At 38.2% G+C, this 21013-nt stretch overlaps 1 protein-coding gene across 1 annotated transcript in view; it reads left to right on the forward strand.

The window, feature by feature from the left end:
- lrrc75a (leucine rich repeat containing 75A) overlaps nt 1-21013 on the forward strand; it is a 51114-nt gene that overhangs the window by 5171 nt on the left and 24930 nt on the right. Inside the window, exons 2-3 of the mRNA XM_071471725.1 lie at nt 4037-4165; nt 17052-17164. Coding sequence (XP_071327826.1) covers nt 4037-4165; nt 17052-17164 — 242 coding nt within the window. The remainder of the gene's footprint in view (nt 1-4036; nt 4166-17051; nt 17165-21013) is intronic.

Raw genomic sequence — 21013 nt, forward strand, 5'->3', positions numbered from 1 at the left:
GCCGCTTCAATAAAGCAATAATTTGTTAGATTATATGTATAATAAAAAAAAAAACAACTTTTCTTTGGGAGCTGTACAACCTCAGTTTCTCTCTTAGACCTTTGATAATATATTGATAATAATAATTACAATTTTCATTCATGTATGATTAAATATCCACCATAATATCTGTCTGGTCAGTGTGTATTCTTTATTAAAGGTCAGTATCAGCTCCATATATGGATCCTCCTGCTCCCAGTTGCCATTTCCTCTTATTTACCAAAGAGCCTGCACTTGAGCCGTGTCTGTTTCCAGCTCCGTCTTTGTTCACGTTCAGCTCGGTTCAGACCACAGCTTTGATGTTGACCGGCTCTAATTAGTGTGGGTGGTGCTTTCTAATGAAAGAAAAGCCCACGCTGTTTTCCTCGTAGCATAAATGGTTATATGATTGTGTGTGTGTGGGTTTGCACTCAAACCACCATGCCCTCAGAGTTCAAGGAAGTAGACTATGCATTTTTATTGTCCTTGTCGTGTATATTTCATGAGGGGCCACTGTTAATCATGTATGGATTCATTCTTGCTTTTTTTTTTTTTTACAGTTTGTTCCATAATCTTAGTTTTTACTGTTGCAGACCTTCTCACCAAACCCACACACACAGAGTGTCAGCGCTCTGTTAATTCTTGCTTCATAAACATTAAAATGTTTGTGTCCAGATTAGAGCAAACTGAAAGATTCATTTCCTTCCTTGATCTATTTACATCGCGCCTCAAATCCTTATCACAGTATGTGCAAAGACACATTGTGTGCTCCTCTGACTCACCCTACATACAAGCATACACACACACACACACACTTTCACAGAGAGAGAGAAATAATCTGCATTGCTTCCATTATTAGTGTCATTTTTTAAAGGATGGAAATTTATTGAAAAGCATTCTAATGTTAAAATTTATGAATGTGGATTATTTCTAAAAATTGCAAATCCAAATTTTCATTTGTCATATAAAAAACTAGTTATACATTTCAGGAAAAACACTTTTTCACTCTCTTGCTGAGAATGAGTTGAGCAGACTTACACCTAACTGAGTCTTTATTCTGAGCTAGTAGTGACCGAAGGATTGAGAGGGTACGGAGCTCTGAGTAGAGTAAAAGGGGCAGTTCAGGTGGGCACCTTCCATTGGAGGCCCCTCAGGCACGGCCAACTGGTAGGAGGCCTCAGGGCAGACACAGAACACACTGGAGAGATTATATATCTAATCTGAACTGGGATCCACTAAGAGGAACTGGAAAATGTTGATGAAATATGATGGATTTAATAGATATAGGAATGGTATTGATGTTCTCAATTTGGCAAGAAAGTGAATTCCAACAAAATGTCCCAGAACTATTTCCTGAACTCTTCTGCTAAGTTGTTCAAAAAATCTGATTTTTAACATTTAAAGGAGTCAAAATTAAGTGATTTATACAAATGTAAGGCAAACTGCAGATAATGTAGAGGGTTGGTAGGTGCTGTCCATCCAGATATTATGAAGGTTTACCCTTAATTTAATGCGGCATTTTTGAAAGGGTGTGAATACTATTAAGTTTTTGATTGCTGATAAATTTGTTTTGTCTTTGTCTTTATGGGTTATTAACCATAGATTCATGGGCAAAAATGGCAATTTAATCCATTCACAACTAAATCTACAACACAGTAATAGAGCGTGTAAAAAAAAAAAAAAAAAAAAAAAAGGATCTGAATCCTCTCAGAGGTGACTGAACACAAGCAGAAGTAATTTCAGTTGTGTGATCTCAACTGGAAACTGTGAGTCTGTGTCCTGGTCACCACCAGGACATAGCATAACATACACCTGTTAATAGACTAATCATAGGTTTCTCTCATCTGTTATGTTGCTATTAATATGTTGCTCTCATCTGAAAATACAGCAGCTGATGTGTGTGTGTGTGTGTGTTTCAGTCAAAGCTGCTGTCATAATTTACTGCCCCTCCTACGCAGAACAATAGGCTGCATGAAAACCTCAGTGAGTCATACCTTTTCTGTAAGAGACAAAGCACCTCTCTCTCTGTCTCTCTCTCTCTCTGTCTCTCTCTCTCTATTGCTGAACATTGGCCCTTGTTGCCACTTAACTGGCTTTCAATTTGTCCGGACAAACAAACCCAAACACACAAAGATGTATCTGCAGACACTGAGCACACACTTACCTTAAAAACTAAAATGCATTTACACACACGTGCACGGATACATACACACACATTTGTCCAGAAAGAGAAAGTGTTTCACTGGCATTAGCAACAAGAAAAGTGGGGCTGGAAAAGGAGACCTATTACATATTGTGTATACAGAGTGTTGTACCAGAGCACAACATACATAATCTGAATGACACAACATGTGTACATCTGGCTATGTGTTTGTGTGTGTTTGTTTTCGTGTGTGTGTCATTGACCCGATTATTGGTCATTAAGTCTTATGACTCTAAAAAATCGAAAGGTACTGAAGTAACAACACCAAGACTCTACAGCCAAACTGGCAGCTTCTTCAGTGCAGTGCTACTTTTAATTTAATGCTAAAATCATTAGCATGCTAATATGCTCACTGATGCAATGCTAACATGCTGATATTTAAGCAGAAATTAAGTGTATGTACATCATATTAGTTTAGCGTGTTAGCATATTATCCTCTGGAAACTTATTATAATACTTTAAAGAAAAAAATGTCTGAAGCTTTTGTCAACCCACAATCAACACCAGCCCCTTTAAGTATAAAATAAAATACAAGACAATTGAAAATCTTTGTTAGATGAACAGTCAGCGGATCACCAAACATATCAGATCGTATCCTCTGGAAATTGCACAAAATTTTAGGCCAATCAATCAGTTGTTGGACATTAAATAACATATAAAAATCACCAAACAAGACACAAGATGTTAAGCTTAGAGCTCACACACGAGAGGATATTTACTAATTATTTTGGTAAACACAACTTTTTCTGTAGCGCTAGCATCAAGCAAAAATTTTCACTTCTATTTTAGAAGTGTCAGTATTTAATGGTGCAGATTTGCCCGGACTTTTGCCGACCACATTCGTGGCCAACCAGAGAATATGCTTTCCAATTTGCATACTGCATGAGTGAGGACAAAATGTCAGGATTTCTCATAATTCAATTGGCAGATTGCCATGAACTGAGCACTTTCATGCTACCAAGGGAGCCTGTGACCTTTCCTTTGCCTGCACACTCAGGACTAACTTTACATTTGTGTTGCTTCTGATTAGATTTTTAATCTGGTTTGGACACCTATAACGGATCAGGGTTGATAATGTACTGTCATCAGTTACTTGAGCTGAAGTAAACGGTTTAAGGCTGCATTGCTTATTTCTAAAAAAGCTCTCACTGCTCTGGTCTAATCCTTTCCCGTGTCTATGTATGTTTTCTTTTTTTAAAGTGAGGTTGTCGCTCATGTGGACTTTTTGAGATTTAACAAGACAGCTGTTCATGCATGAAGCTCTGCCAACAGGTTTATGCTCTGATAGAGCTTGAGATGTGACAAATTTTCATTTTCCTTCATCAGCAAGCAGACAGTCAGACAGCAGCGAGCGGTGCAACAGGCTTTTATTTAATGCCTCAGGAGGTCAGCGAGTTTACAAAGCAGCACGGAAAATGTAAAAGCCTTTCAAATTCTGGCTTGCACTCACAAAGAAGGGATTTATGTGCATGAGTGTCCTCCTGTGTGTGTGGATGAATGCGTACAATTTTATGATTGCCTGTAAAGGAAAAAATATGTGATGTGTTACCAATAATTATTCTTTAATTTTAGCCAGTTGAACAGCTTTTGTGCTTTTCTGTGTCTTTTCATTTCAATGGAAGAACATTGGGCCAGTTCTCCCATGTGGATGAAATTTGGTGTATAAATAGTTGGCCTTGCCTATATGATGTTGCTTATATAAGAACTGTATGTACAGTTGTTTCAGTAAGGATAAGAGTGTCTTATTTAATGTGTGTGTGTATGTGTGTGTGTGTGTGTGTGTGTGTGTGTGTGTGTGTGTGTGTGTGTTTGTAGGACCTGGGCATGGAGTCAACATCCCTGGATGATGTGTTGTACCGCTACGCCAGCTTCAGAAACCTGGTCGACCCCATCACACATGACCTAATAATCAGCCTGGCTCGATACGTCCACTGCCCGAAGACAGTAAGACACACACACACACTCACACACTCACACACTCACAGATTGATGTGATTCTTTGCGTTGCTGCCATCAGATGATCTCCTGACTCATTTTGTCTGACACTATTAGGTTACACAAGTGCTCTAAGTGGTTGTGTGGCTCTGGATGTCCTTGAGGAAACTCCAGCTCCTTGTGTTTGCTCATTCAGTCCAGTATGTCACTGAGGGAGAGAGGGAGAGAAAGCGTGACAGCTGGATGAATAATGCAGAGAGGAAGGAGGAGTGATGGAGGTGAAGATGGGAATTAAAAGGCCTGTTGTGCATTCTATTGAGATGCTGTTGCCCCCATGCTGGCTGGGCTAAAAGGCTTATTTTGAACCAGTGTTGAGCCCATTTTAATCTGTTTACTGTAAAAAGTCAAAGAGTTCTGGACGACATCTGTCCTCAAATGGTGCAAATACTTTTCTGAGATCAAGGTGTAAAAAATGTATCTTAAAAATGTCCATTTTGAGCTTCTGGCAGGCCATCACAACGCCATCGCATTAGCATAGGGGATGTGACATCATCGACTGGCGACCAAATGAAACGCGCCATTACCAGTGTTTAAATTGTATTTCTTTAGGTTTGAGAATTGCCGGAAACATTTGGGATGATCTAAGTACACAACTCAAAAAAAAAAAAAAAAAAAAATATATATATATATATATATATATATATATATATATATATATACACAACATAGGTTTGGAAAAGTTGTGTGGAATGTGGAAAAGTTACGTATTATAGCTTTAAAGCCCATATGAGTCGTAATGTTTGGAAAGAAATGAACCAGAGGGAGCTGAAAAAATAATTGTTTTCAATTCAATGTGCAAGACTCGTTCTGCGCCTGTCTTCACACATGTGGAAGTGAAGATGAGGGTTCTGTGTACGGTTCATGATGTGAGGTGAACAGAGAGAGGCTGAGTGGAGCAGGAAAGAGAGAAACACCAGAGGGGGTGTTGTTATGTGCAGCGAACAGCAACAAGACAGAGGAAGTGCAGGAGGAGGCAGAGAGAGAGGTGTTGTTTCTGCTCCGTCCATCTGATCACTCTCCTCTTTCTTGGCATTAAAGATATTTCAGGCTTCACTTCTTCTCTTTTGATGGCCTCACATAAAATGTGAGTATAAATACATCATTTGGACACTGGTGAGATTATGATGTAACATTTAGCTCAACAAAATCACTTCCCTGTAACAAATATTTAGGTGTGACAACTTACTTATCTTTTAAATAACAATATTACAGCTTCTTGTGAATAATTATGTAATATCTAATATAAGTTTCCTATAGATTCACTAAAACTCTGAAACAAGAACCATCAGACTTCAGTCTGTTGTCAGGAAAGCAGTCGACTATATTTTTATACTTGAACTGTGAAGAATTACCATCATTTATGCACAAATTGCAAAGACTATTACTTTTAATCTATTGCATTTTGCTTGGCCATTTGTTAAACAATGACAGGTGGAGTAGCAGCTGCAGCTTTGAGCAATGATAATCAATTTTCGTAATAATGAATTAAATAATTAATTTGTAATCACTTAAACTTGCATCATAGAAGAAGCAGCTAAACAAGCTGTAAATTCAACTCAATTTAATTCAAGAAACTTGAATTGAAATTGCCAGGGGGAAATTAAAAAGGCACATAGAGTAGAAATAAAAGACACACAAAAAAATGCATAATAACACAATCAGTACAAGACAAAGTGTACACATTAAAACATGAAAAACATCATCTGTGCAAAAACAATAACCTGTATTATTATGATATTGAGAATGATGAAAAAATGATGATGAAAAAATATAGCTGTTTAAGTCTAATAAAATTTTTAATTTTTTTTATTTATATATACAGTATGGCTACATTTGGTATATGAGGTACATGAGCATGCAACCAGTCCTCCAACCTCAACAACCACACAGCTCGTTTTTTTTTCAACCCTCTGATACGACCCACAGACGTGTCAGACTCAACTAGCGCCCCGTAAGGTGGCAGGCGTACCAGACCTTGGTTGTCATGGTTACAAAAATAAACATGCGGGCTGTACCCAGTAGCGGCGTACTTACATCTGTTGTCATGGTAACAGTCATGGCTTGGTTAGGTTCAGGAAAAGATGGTGATTCGGGTGAAAATAAGTTCCTTCTCAACATTAGACAATGTTTGTTGTCATGGTTACAATAGTAACAACGAATGGTCATGGACAATAGAAACAACATAAACTGCTCTTGTCACATGGGAATCGAACACCGCTCTCCTGGGTCATATTCATCCATCCACCCCAACCTCCTCCCGACGTGGACTTTTTGTCGCTCGATAAACTACGTCACCGCACTTTTCCCTTCTCACAATTCCTCCGACCACTAGATGTTGCCTAGCAACAAAATGTAATGTTTCAGTTCTGGTGTAGAGCCGAGAACATTCCAGTTTCTCTTGAGTTACATGAAGACGCTAGGAGTCATTCTGTGTAAAAAATTCTGACTGAAAGAAGTGGATTTAAGTTCTCAGAGTCATTTAATTCTTCTTGTCATCACTGCAGCCTCAAGGACTACGTAGCCACACATACACACAAGTTGCGACGGAAGAAATTTCTGTTAAACGGTGACATAAAAGCACAAACACACTGTTTTTTGTTGCTGTGTTGTCAGTCATGCTGTTACAGTCTGTAACTGCTTCTGTTTTCTGTGCATATGAAAATATCAGATCAACAAACACTGTGTCCTCTCTCAGTCTCTTATAGTTCAGTCAATACTTTCAGTCCAGAGAACAGAGAATTGATTGAATGAATTTCACCCTCCTCACAGCTGATTAATATGAATAGGATTAATGAGCCCTTCCCATGAATAAACAAAGGGACTGGAAACCATTCATTTCAGACACAGGATTAATAGATTGATATTAGATAGTTGTGTTGATCCAGCTCTGGTTAGTCATCAATCATCAGGGAGAGACAAGAAGGTAAAATATCTAAACACAGGTTACAGTAGGTTACGGTGTTACACACACAATGCACCAGTGAAACTCTGGATAATGCTGCTACCATCAATAATAAATCACACTCCTGCAGACTTGTGTGTAATTAGATCACACTCAATCCAGGACAAACTCTTCCCATAGACCAGGCTGGATGGTATTGATCGATTCTACAGTAAATATGAAATCAATCAACCTGCATCATATCCATCAAATCAAATGAAGACTAAAATGACTTGATTAAAGGACAATATTAAGAAGCCAATATATTGGTCTTGATGTAATGCTCTGTCTTGTGTTATTGGATTTAACTTCACACAGCAGCAGTAAGAAACTGTATTTACTGCAAAGCAAAAAAAAAAAACAACAACAAAACACATTGTTTTATTCTTCCACTATTGATGAAACATTTTTCTTTTTATTTAAAAAAGTGTTCATATTTTAATCATTCCTCACAGTTCATCAGTTTTTTTCCTTTTCTCTGCGGGAATTGACTTTTTGGATACTTACTAATCAAATCATTTGACAGCGTCACTGACAGGTGTCGTGTCCCACTACAGTAATTTACAGTGTATGTTTTAGCATTGAGGTCATAGTTTGTGGTGGTGTTGTATTCAGAAGTGTTTCTAATATTTTGCCCCTCTGCTGCACGTAAAAAGGAAGGAAAAATATTAGGTTTTCCAGTAAAACGCCACCTGTAAATCAACATCACCAAATTTGAATGAATCTGAATTTTATTGCATTGTCCTCCTGTAAAAAAATGAGGTCGTCTGTGCAGCAGGTCATTATGACCCATAGTTACATTTTGTTGCTAGGCAACATCTAGTGGTCGTAGGAATTATGAGAAGGGAAAAGTGCGGTGACGTAGTTTATAGAGCGACAAAGTCCACGTCAGGAGGAGGCTGGGGTGGATGGACGACACAGGAGAGCGGTGTTTGATTCCCATGTGACAGTAGCAGTTTATGTTGTTTCTATTGTCCGTGACCGTTCGTTGTTATTATAGTAACCATGACAACAAAGATTGTCTAATGTTGAGGAAGTACTTATTTTAACCCAAATCACCATCTTTACCTAAACCTAACCAAGCCATGACTGTTATTATAGCAATCATGACGACGATGGTAGGTACGCTGCTCTTGAAATAGTCTGGACATTTATTATTGTAACAGATTTCAGACTTCAGACTATTTCAGGAGACACTCCTATGGGTCGTATCAGAGGGTTGAAGAAAAAGACCTGTTGGTTGTTCATTTTCTATCACTGCTTCACAATAAAAGCTTCCCTTTGCAGCTTGAAAATGCATCTCTACCAAAGCTGTAAGAGAGAAGACCAGTAAATAGAAAGAACAGGAACATCGCAGTGGAGCCAAACTTAAAACCTACTGAAACTGACTTTCTTTCTCTCTGGATGACCACACCTGTTGAATCAGTCATTTAAAGGCAGAGAGGAGCAAAAACCAGCTGTTATTTTTTGGAACAGAAAATCCAAGATATCTCTCTCTCACACAGACACAGACACACACAGACATTACTGTGTGACTTAAACTAAGCAGGGTGTCTTGTGAGTCTATACTTTCACCACCTGAAATTGTTACTGCAGCTCCTGTTATTTTCTCTTTTTCTCTATCTAACTCTTTCTTTCACCTCTTTATTGTTTCCGTTTCACCTCTTCTGTCTCTGTTCTGCAGCTCTTAAGTCGTATCTGTTTCTCGTTTATCTTGCGATGCATCCATCCATCTGTTCATGACTCCACTTTCCTGCTGAGAATCCAACCGCTCACTGCTCATCTTCATTTGGACTGAAAAACAGTTTATGTGTCTGTATGTGTGAGTTTGATCCTGCTGGCACTGAACACTCCTTAAATATCAGATATGAGACACTCACTACTGTCCATCAACAGACATATCGTGTCTATTGTGAATTATAAACATCATTTATTTGATTATCTATACAACTACAATTGTAGATAAGAGTCTGAACATGGCTTTTACGTATTTCAGTGTTAAATGTTGCGGAGTCGGATGTTATTTGATTAAAAAAGGAGTCTAGAAATGAAGAGAAAATTCTGAGATTTAAAGTGCATGAAAAATAAGTTAAAAAGAGATTCATTTATTTGGGTCCTTGTAAATGTAAATTAACCCATGACCTGTGCATTTTAACCTTGTGTCCTTCATCAGAAGTGTCTTCATCATTATAAAAGAATCTGCAGGTTTGATTTCAGAGTTCACATTGTTCACATCCCATCAAGAATTAAAAAAAACCTGCACTGGACTAAAAAAACCCAAGGTTTTACAGAATAATTCAATATTGACATTCTTGTCTGGTGATAGTACGGAGCCCCACAGGGGTCATATGGTAAAAAAACAAAATTGAAATCTGTGAAAATTGATTGATAAAATGAGGGAATTCATTTCTAATTATCATTTAATATTGTTGTCCCTCATTAGGCTACGTCCACACTGATATGTAATATGAACTAATAACAATCTCTGTCCAGACGAGCATTTTAGCTTCATATCAGAAATAATCTCTGTCCACACTAACAGACCTGAAAATGCGTATCACATGACCATTCATGTACACTGGGCATGCTCGTGCTGGTGTAAACAGGAAGCAGACTATCTACTCTGCAGTTGGCTAGTTGCAGAAAATACTATGAACGAGGAACAACAAAGGCAGTTGTAGCATTAAAATGCAGAATTTAACTGCACAACAGCTGCTCGCAAAAACAACAAGGACAATAACGCTTATAATTTGTTATCCAGCCAATCAGGAGGTGAACATGGGTCCCTGCATCATTGTTTCCAAAGGTCTGTGCTTCTGTCTAAATGTAGTAAAAGTGATGTGTTTTAACACTTAAACTTATTAATGTGGATGTGGACTCAGTTTACAGCTGGTGGGGATGTGGTCATAGAGTTAAATCCACGGAGTCTATGAGCACTACATCAAAGCACTTTGTTCGAAGTTATAGAGCTGAAAAAAAACCTGCAATCACAAAGTTGTTTCCATGTCAACTACTCTGCCTATTTTTATTGATTTTAACAATTGAATTTTGTAGCATAAAATAGAAAATATCAGCAAGATCTCACAGCAGTTACACAGTATTCCTGTTTAACACTGTGAAGGAGCAGGCGCCACCAATAAATAACTGCCCACTCATCCATATGTCCACATACAACATACAGTGAGCTGTTCACATAACAGTGTCTACATTACATCTCATAATCTTACATCTTCAGCCTTGTTTTCAACAGCAAACTTTTAATCAAAAAGCACATTTAAAGTGAAATTGGAAAGTTGGAAAATTTGGAAATTTAGCTCATTTTCATTATAGATGAAGGTAAAGAGTAAGATTAAGTAAATTTTTAAAAATCAGATACCTGAACGTAAGACAGAGCTGTAATCAGACAGTAATCATGAGGAAATTAAAAAAATAATTGAAGAGATGATTCGTAATGTACAAGTATATTATTTCTGATGGTGAAATAAGGTTGGACATAAGCTGTGCTGTCTGATTAACACAGAGTGACTCACAGCAGATCATGTTATAGTCAGTAGTAAATGATTTTTGTAATGTAAAATATTTATTTAAATGTGCAAATATATCAGTGTGAATTAAGCCTTTGTTGCACTCTATATTTGTAAATCTGTGACAGATTTCATCATGACATGAAATCATCTCAAATTTGTGCCTTATCTGTGAATGTGTCTCTCTCTTATCTTCACTCGTCTTTTTCACATTCAAAACCGGTATTGACTTTCTGCTTCAGTGGTTGAAATGGACCCAGTCAGATTTCTGTTCCAGGAGAGAGAGATGTCATTTACTGGAGGAGATGCGAAGGCTTGGGATGAATAGATGACAAAATGCAATTCAAATTTAACTGAATCACCACAGGCCGAGATTATACAGTATGAAAAGACTTGTGCTTGCACGCGTGTGTGTGTGTGTGTGTGTGTGGTTCAGGTCTTACTCATGTTCTGGGGACCTAAACCTCTTTGTCACATTATGAGGACTTGTCTTTCTTATTTAATTTTAGGTTGAAGACATGCTTTAAAGTTAAGAAAGGGTAAGGTTAGGTTTAGGTTAATATAAGGTTTGGGCAAGTAGTAGCTACGGTTAAGGTTAGAATAAGGCTCCAAGAGATGAATGTAAATCAATGTAATGCCCTCTGAAGTCATTGAGGCACCAGTGTGTATATATGTGTGTGTGTGTGTGTGTGTGTGTGTGTTAATTGGGAATACTGGTAGGTTATCGATTACTAATAAATCACTGATGCCAATCTGTGATGATGTAATCTATTATGTCTGTTTGTCTGTCTGTATATTATATATAATCATATATAACTTTTTGTTGTAGAATATAACTGCCACCATGACCCCAGAGTCCCCCTAAAGGACGTCAGTGTCCTCTGTGATAACCATGTCCCTGGAGAACACATAAAATGTTCCCTTACTGAGGACTGAGATCCAGTCATGACCCTCACTCAGCTGTGTGCCAGGTCTTCCCCTGTACATCCTGACCGCTGAAATGAGAGCAATAAGATTGAATTATCCAAACAATTTATCTGCAGAATGGAGGAATGGTTTAGCAATAATTTACCTGAGCATGTAGGGCATGCAGTGAAAAATAGGACTAAAGTAATGGTTTCCATTTGTGCTTTGCAAACGCACTTTAATAGCAGGCTGTCCTGAGGGGAAGGAGCCGCGATGAAGCAGACAGATAAATAAGAGAGAGTGATGGAAGAGAAAGGAGAGAGGTCATCAGTTCTCTGGAGACTGGAAAGATTCATAGATGTGTTCTGTATCAATAATGTAACGAGGGAGAGGAGGGGCAGGGGCTGAGAGGGAAGCACAACAACAGAGAAAGAAGACAAAAACGACAAGAAAAGGAGAAACTGAGAGAGCAATAGAGAAAGGGAGAAAAGGAAGGATATGAGAGAGAGAGAACTGGATGCAGTGAAATGTGGGCAAGGCCACAGTGAAGCCATGAAGCTCCAGCCTCCCTGCTGCAGTTCTCATCGACCCGAGCTCTCCCTCATTCATTCCAGCACAATTCAATTCATGCAGCTTTATTGACACCATAAGACCACTCTTACTGTACATTACCAAGAGTGTTGCTGCAAAGCACGACATCAATACATCTCAACTAAGACTACACAGATAAACAAGAACCACAGAGATTTGTCTGAAAAAACGAATAATGTCAAAGCATCATTGATTTGGTATTGATGCTCAAAATGTGTCTGGTGCAAACTAGAAATTTAGAAAATGTGTTATAAACATGTAGAGCAGTGTAATAATGAAAACCTTGCAACTCCAACATCTCAATGCTTCTGCAACTAGGACATTGTATTTTTAGCTTTTAGCTTTAGCATGCATACTTGAGTTTATGTCCTCTAAAAAGGTTTTCATCAGACCAGGAGTCAGGACTTTCACAACCCTTAAAGGAAAACTTTGAACAGTCCAGCAGCAGATAGATATTATTGGATAACAGGACATTACATCAGAATGGGAAAGTAAATTTACCAAGCACATGCATGCCAGGAATTTGTTTCAGTGCAGTTTCAGTAATTTGTTTTTAAAAAGAAAAAATAATTAGTTTGCTTATGATAAAGAATCAAAAATGTATATACAGAAATAAGCTTCTATTAAATGTGTTAAATGTGAATAGTGTTCAGAAATATTTGGATGCAGTGTAAATAAGTAAAAGAGCATGGAGATGTGTTATAATAGTGGCAGTGTAAAGAATGGCACATTAGCTAGGTTATCATCCAAATGTAGCGCAGATATCAACAAAAGAAATCAACAAGGAATTGCATTTCCATCCATACTGTCATGTGAATACCAGAGTTAGTTCCTCAAGATTAATTAGCTGCCATTAAACCATCACAGAAGACGTTCCACTGGGTTGTTGCAACAGAAAATAATCTTAGAATCTTGCAAATGAAAAATAAAAGTTAGAAAAGAACAAATAAATATTTGCATTCAGACTTTTAAAACTTGCAAATGTTAAACCAGAGTAAATTTTTTTGGTCACTTGTAGACAGTGGAAACAAGCTGTAAACACAAGCTTTAACACACCACTGAAATATTAGAACCTTATAAAGTTGATATTTGGCAAATGTGTTGGGAAGCAGTTTTTCCAGCAGACACAGCAACACTAACCACTAGTGTCGGGGCGTTCTGGTATTATGCTGACTCAGTGGTTTGTCGATGTAATTGCTTACACCTGTGCTTTTCCTGCTATGACAAGTGTAATTAAAACAGGCCTGTGCATCTGGTGCTCCACATTATTCTCACACATTTTCTGTTTTCAGTGCAACTTGAATATATTTGTGCCAGTCACAGTTTCGATTGCACCAGTGTGCATCATGGGTCCTAAATGATATTTCAGATGTGGAAAGCATGGAGAAGTCTTGTGCATGTAACTGAATAATCCGGCCCCATTCAGATTGTATTAACATTACAGGGGGAGGTGGGGAACAAAATATTCACTGTGCTCCTCGGTAATTAAGCTCAATGCTCCAGACTCTAAACCGTGAATTATGAAACCACAGAATGTGATCTGTAATAGACATTCTGCAGGACTTACCAAAAGACAATGCAGGTATCTACTGTAGCTGACATCACAACGTTTATTAGTTCTCAAATACGTCTATATGTTGATGTTTGCATGTTTCTATCTGTCAGATTAGCAAAAACATTTTTTAATTTACTCCATTTCCACACAAAAGTCAAGTTTCACACTGAGCTGCTTAAAAAAGAAAACAAATAGAGGAATAAACAGCTATTCTTGCAGGAAAATACTCAGAGATCCACTTTAAAATACAAACTACGGACAGGATTAAAATCATACCACCTCCCCCAGAGACATTAAGTACGCCATCTTCTATGTAACCTGCTGGTGTTTGTTAGCTAGCTTTGTTAGCTAGTCAACAGGTATATTTAGCAAAGTAACCAAACATAATGTCAAAGCTTCATGCTAACATACACTGCCACCACCGTATCACCAACCACTGTTGTTGCTAATGTGCTAGCAAACAGTCGCCTAGTTTTATATCAAACAGACTCAGAGCAGCATTAGCATTCATTAGCATTCATGTTTCTGGCCACCTGACAAAACTCTCTTTGGTGTTTGCAATCTCCGAAGAAACTCTATGGCAGCTAAATGACAATGTTCAGCAGCCAGTCGTTTAGTTTCTCTGCTGAATGATGCTGGGTAGGTTGTGTATAGTGTTTCTAGCAGAGCTTTTTTAGCCTGTTGCTGCTGCTGGAAACAACACCGAAACAGTTAGCTGAAAACCACTAAAAATCTTATCATTATTATTACATAGTTATTTCATCAGTTGATTAGTGTAGCTTTAAGTAAAAGATATATATGTATAATATAAACAAAAGAAAAAGCAAGTACTGAGACAAGAAAATTGAAAATATGAAAAAACATGAAAATTTGAAAATATGAATCTAAAAATGTGAATTTACACCTTAAATAAAGTGTGTTCACAACTTTTTTTTGCAACATCTGAACACAAATACATTTGAAAGAACCTCTTCACAGTTTCTCTGTATGGAACTCATTATAACTTCATTCAACTTGATAAATTAAAAATTAATTTGGCAGCCAATTAAGTGGAAGAACATTTTCTCTGCTTCCCTTTGAGTATCAATTCAATGACAAATACTGTCTGCTAGAAAATAGTTTTTCTTCTTTACTATCCAACTTCTGGCCTTCAGTATTTTACAGAGTAAGCCAATAAGCACACACACTCACACACACACTGACCTGAACAACATGTGGTGTTGTACCTCACAGTTTAGAGAACATTGAACGTCTTTGTTGATGTCACTTCTTCCCTTCCCCATCTGTTTTAGACCTGCAAACCTGACTCACATACTGAATAAATGTATTTCAATACGGTAGAAGCCTCACACACACACACACACACACACACAAATAGTTGTGGTACAGAGGAGGGTTGTCATGACGCTGAGGCAGACAGGTGGTGATGCAGCGGTGCGTTGGGAACCTGGTAGCTGTGTATGAAATTGCTTCCTCGTTCACTGTTGCTTCCATGATGAAAACTCAGTGGGGTTCACTCAACTGAGTAGTAAATTGAGACTGACATTTATGATTCATCATCATTTTCTGTCACAATCAACAGATGTTATTTCACATGACATGTAATTTACATGTACATCTACTTTGTGTGGTGTACAATGTACAGTTCAGACGCTCAAATGTAATGGCACAAAGTGAATGCAATGTAGCACACTAGGTGGTAAATAGGGTGCAATTATGGACACAGCCTATCAAACGCATCATGTAGCACTGAACTCCCTAGCCTCACAGTGAGTGTGTATTTATGTGTCCTGTCATATCATAAATTTGACACTGACAGAAGGTGTGTTTGCCAATTCTTTGCTCCAGTGGTGCTCAAATCCTTTAATTATATCCCTTTGTCTTTCTCCTGTCTGTTGGTGCTGCAACACTTCACTGCTCTGTCTCATTCTGTGATAATGTCGTGTCCAACATGACATTTCCTTTTCCATTCCTACTCCTATGTGTGTACAAGTCTATTACCTGGAAAGCTTAAAATCAATGTCAAAATTATATAAGTTTTACATAAACACTCCTGTATACAAAATACATACCTGTCAGTTTTTTTTCTATACTATTGTTAATGTGCTGAGTGATTAGCAGATGACTGAGAACTAAGCTCACCTTAAGGATGTTATTGTAGGTAAATGTAGCACACACACTTGGCCCATATTGAAAAAAGGTAAAGTGTACGCACAACAGAACAATATAGCTGCAGCATGAAATCTTCTGATTCACACATCATTAACAATTATTTGTTGCTCATTTCCACGAAAGTTTTGGTCAAAAAACTTACCATAAAATATCTGAATAAGGGAGGAGTGATGCACATCATGAACTAGAATGGCACTCAGTAGAGCTCATACCTCCACCAAGGCCAAATAACCCTGCACATGTCTGTCTTGTGCTTGTAATAGAAAGAATGAGAAACTGTTAAATTGTTTTTTTAAAAATGCCTTATCTCGCTGTGTCAAGGAAAGTCATTAAAACATTCCTCCTGATCTGCCCCTTTGACGAGATCTGCACCAAAACTGAGTGGGCTCCACTCTCACCCCATCCCTCCACCAAGTTTGGTGCAAATTGGTTCAGTACTTTTTGCATAATCCTGTGGACAAACAAACCAACAAACAGACACCGATGTAAAACATCTGTGACTTCAGCATGGATTATACATAGATTATATACTGTAATCTTTATACAGCATAGTATTTAGCTGGTGGCTGCTAATACCAGCAAAATGATACAACAGATCCCAATCAAACCACAACTTTAACTGTCAGTTTTAAGTTTAAAAATTCCTTTGGGAATGTACTATGTTGTACTTCAGTAGTTTGTGTAATCAGTTGTATAACTGGAACCAGTGCAACACAATTCCTTTCTTTTCTTTACCAAAGAAAACCCGGTTTTATTCTATACAATATGTTGGTTCTTAATGTGATAATTTTTCAGAATACACACCACAATCACTGTCAGAACAGTGTGAAAACAAGACACCTCCAGACCTGTTACCACATGTGCTCATCAGATGTGTTTATAAAAAGCTACTGTGGTTGCTAGGTCCAATGTGGTATCAATCAGATGTTGGTTAACAGCACTAAAATCCCTTTTCAGGCCAACACAGAAATTAATCATGTCTAATTTGTTGTGTAGAAAAGTGCGACCAGCTGTTCTTGTTGTTGATACTTGATATTCTGAATCCTTCCAAAATGGCCACCAGAAGGTTTTTCTCATCATCTGACAGTCCTCTGTAACTGAGCGGTGTGTTTAGTTTGTGTGTTTCTGTCTGTGTGTGTCCAACAGGAGGGCGACTCTCTCGGGGCGATGGAGAAGGTTTGTCGTCAGCTGACCTACCATCTCAGCCCCCACTCTCAGTGGAGGAGACAGGGCCTGCTCAAGAGGAAGCCTCAGGCCTGGTGAGTGTCTGCATCTAAGTCTTTGTGCATGTCTTTATTTATTTATTTAACCTTCATTTAACCAGGTTTGTCCCATTGAGATCACAGATCCCTTTTACAAGGGAGACCTGGCCAAGATAGCAGCAGTCTTTCTATTGTTGTGTGGACAAATTTGATTCGAAACCATCATTATGAGGACATTTTGGCGTTGTGAGGACATTCTTGCATTGTGAGGACATTTTGGTATTGTGAGGACATTCTTGCATTCGGAGGATATTTCATAATTCTGAGGACATTTTGACACTGTCATTTTCGCATATAAGAACATTTTCGCATTGTGAGGACATGTTGACACTGTGAGGGCATATTGGTATTGTGATGACATACTGGCATTGTGAGGGCATATTGTTATTGTGAGCACATTTTGGTATCATGACGAAATTTTGACACTGTGGGGACATTTGGCATTATGAGGATAATCTGGCATTGTGAGGAAATTCTGGCATTGAGAGGACATTTTGGTGTTGTGAGGACATTTTGGCGTTGTGAGGACATTCTGGCATTCTGAGTACCTTTAAGTCGGGTCTCACAATTTCAAAGGGCTGTTTGATGGTTAAGAGGTAGTTTTATGGTTCAAGTTAGAATTAGGGTTGAGGTTAGGGGTAAGGTTTGGCATTTGATGTGTGTGTGTGTGTGTGTGTGTGTGTGTGTGTGTGTGTGTGTGTGTGTGTGTGGTAGAGTATGTGTCTTTGTTTGTGTTAACATCTCAGTGTGTCACCAATCACCAACGTGTCATCATCTGCTGCCCCTTTGGATGCCATGGAAAAATCCACTGATGCCTCTGTCTCTTTATTTTCTCACTCTCACTGATACACACAGTTGGTGATGAAATCACTTCCTTCTGTGTCACGTTCACTGTCTGTCTTTGCCTTTTTGTTTCCCTCTTACTGTCAAACAGACCACACATTTATGAGGCACGGTATTGTGTAAATTGTGTTTTTATTTAAAGTAATATGTTTGGGTTTTCAGCTTTGAGTGGTGCACCTGTGTTAGGTAGAAACCTCATTTTGAGGGTCGGCAGTGTCACACAGTATGCAACTGTATTTCCTGGAGTAAAACATAACATAGATAGATTATCCTCAAGTGTAAAACAAATGCATGTTGCAATAATATGTTTAACTTGATGGTTAGAGTCAATTGTATTTCTCTGCTCTCTTGTGCACAGTTGATGGTATTGTTTAATTGGATGGGTGTATACTGAATTATCACGTGGAACATTAGCAAAACAAATGGAGCATTAAGAGTGTAAAAGAATAACCCCAAATGAGAATTACCTCATTATCTTCTCATCCTGCACACGTCAGAGGAGTTCTTTGTCCACATTAAAACCCAGCAGCACACTGTCACATCAGCCTTGACAGAAGTAGTCGAGAACATGGCGTTTTACCAAAGACAAATATTTCACAACTTTACTCTCTGGATCCAAAAACCAGATGGAGAAGCCTCCCAAATCTTATTCCATCCTCAGGTATGTAAGGAATCCCCCCCAAAAAAACAGTTTTTCTGTGGGTATTTTCAAAACCCAGAGTTGCAGAGCCACTATGTGCTTCAGCACCTGCAAGTAGATGAGAGTGACTGCATCTGTTTGCAAATTTAAATTTAGAATCCCGGAAATTAAAGAGAGTGAATTTCACATTTCAGCCCTGTGAGCATACTAATACAACTTCCATCACATTTACTGCTTTATTAGACTGAGTGCTGTGTTTGCAGATGCACTCAGAATATTGGTTGACACAGTTAGAAAGTCATTTGGCTCCAGAACACTTCAGTCATGCTGTTTATGTATGTGAGGCTGCAACAAACCAAAAAGGTTATTTTCAATATCAGTGAATCTGCTGATCATTTTCTTGATTAATAGATTCATTGTTTATGATGATTTTGCTCTAAAACCATCTTCCTGGTCACTAACTTACTGGATGCTGTGACATAAGGGGTAATACACAAAAACAAATCCGAGTAAATGTTTCTTTCTATTTGTAGACATGGGCCTGTTTCCATTCACAACATTGACAAATTATTTTAATGGGGCATTTTAATGGAAAAACGTAATAGGCTATACAAATATATTCAACTCAATTCAACTTTATTTAAACAGCACCTTTTAGACAAACATGTAGCCCAAACTGCTTCATAGAGCAGGATTAAAACAACACACACAAAATTCAACAATAGAACAGTAAAACAATAAAATCATGAGTAAAAGTCAATAATAAAAGTCAGTAGAATAAAATAAAATAAACACAAGGGATAAAAGTGATAAAGCCAATGATAAGAAGTTAAAAACTGAAGCAACAGGTATTATATTTAAATTGTGAAGCACTTTGTGACTAGTGTCTGTGAAAAGTGCTACATAAATAAACTTTCCTTGCTTATATTACACAAAATTTACAGATGAAAAAGTCAGATTAAAAAGATCTTGAACTTCTTTTTGAAAATGCCAAGTGAGCCAGTCGAGTGTGTTCCACAGTTTAGGGGCATAAAAACAACAATAATCTTCACATCAGCAAACTAATAAAATAAAGTTATAATTAAACATATTTGTGTCAATAATTATAATATTGAATTTCATTCTAATAAAAAGAAAAGACCTTTTATATTCCCAGGATCTGCTTTCGCTGTAAACCTGCTCCCTGTGTGACGCTGCACAACCTAAATCCAACGGGGAAACATCCAGATCTGCTGTAAAATACGTCCTGCTGGGAGCAGATGGTACAAAAATGACATTGTAGTGGGACGCATTTGGAGAGAGGGTTCCCCACTGTTGTGTGAATGGAGGATCAGTTGTTATGAACACCAGGTGCCAGCTCCTCTACAAAACAGTTTGTGGACTAATACACAAACGTAGAGAGGGAAAAATAACAATTCGGTATGGGCCATAAGATTGGACCCCTGCTGTGTGTGTGTGTGTGTGTGTGTGTGTCAGTGCTTTCACAGTCAACAGAAATGATCGGTGGGTTTTGTTTTATCAAATAGTGAACGCCAAATAAAAGCAGTTAAAGCAGAGTCTCACCTACAATGGAATTAAATGAAGCTGGAGTTGAAACTGAAAATGAGTTTGGTAATTATCTTGAGTAATTCTGAACTAGTGGAAGGGATTTAATCAGCGCGGCGTTGCAGTCAGCACTTCACGCTGTCATGAACTCCAGTCAGAGTGATTAGCCAGAGGAGGGACAGGCCCCATTTACTCTGAGTCTCAGGGCAAGAGCTGAGATTGAATCATCCTTTTGCAGGGAACACACTCCATTAACACCCTCCCTGCACACACACACACACACACACAAACACACACACAGGAACACAAACACACGTCATGCTGATTACGTCAAACCCTCCTGGAGCCAACAAAAAGAAAAATGTTTCTCCACAGATGAAAAACAACCAGTGGATGATGACTGAATTCCTTCAAAACATCCACATCTATCAGCTCTGTAATAAGATGTCAGATACCTGAAAGTCTTAAAGGGAAACTCCATTGACTTTACACACCAAGGTCAGTTTGTAGGTGTTGCTCCTACATATGTGGAAACACTTCTGTGTCTCCAGAGGGAGCTCTGTGAAGGCTGATGGTTAAGTTGTGGCTCATTTCGAAGGTTACGTGTACCCGCTGTTCCTGAGGTGACAAGTTCACCCACATTAGTCAACTGTACGTGGCCACACAATCAGCTAAGTTGTATTAGATGATACCATGGATGCAGTAGTTTGTAATTAATGTGGCGTTAAACAACACAGGTCAATGAACACAAGTAGTGTGTGATTTTATCGAATACACCAGGCTATGAAAACGCAGCTAAGCTAGCTTTCATCTCCAGC

Source organism: Trachinotus anak, unplaced genomic scaffold (genome assembly GCF_046630095.1).
Source record: "Trachinotus anak isolate AG129_WGS33_773 ecotype Australia unplaced genomic scaffold, CSIRO_AGI_Tana_v1 ptg000034l, whole genome shotgun sequence".
NCBI classification, from domain to species: Eukaryota; Metazoa; Chordata; class Actinopteri; order Carangiformes; family Carangidae; genus Trachinotus; species Trachinotus anak.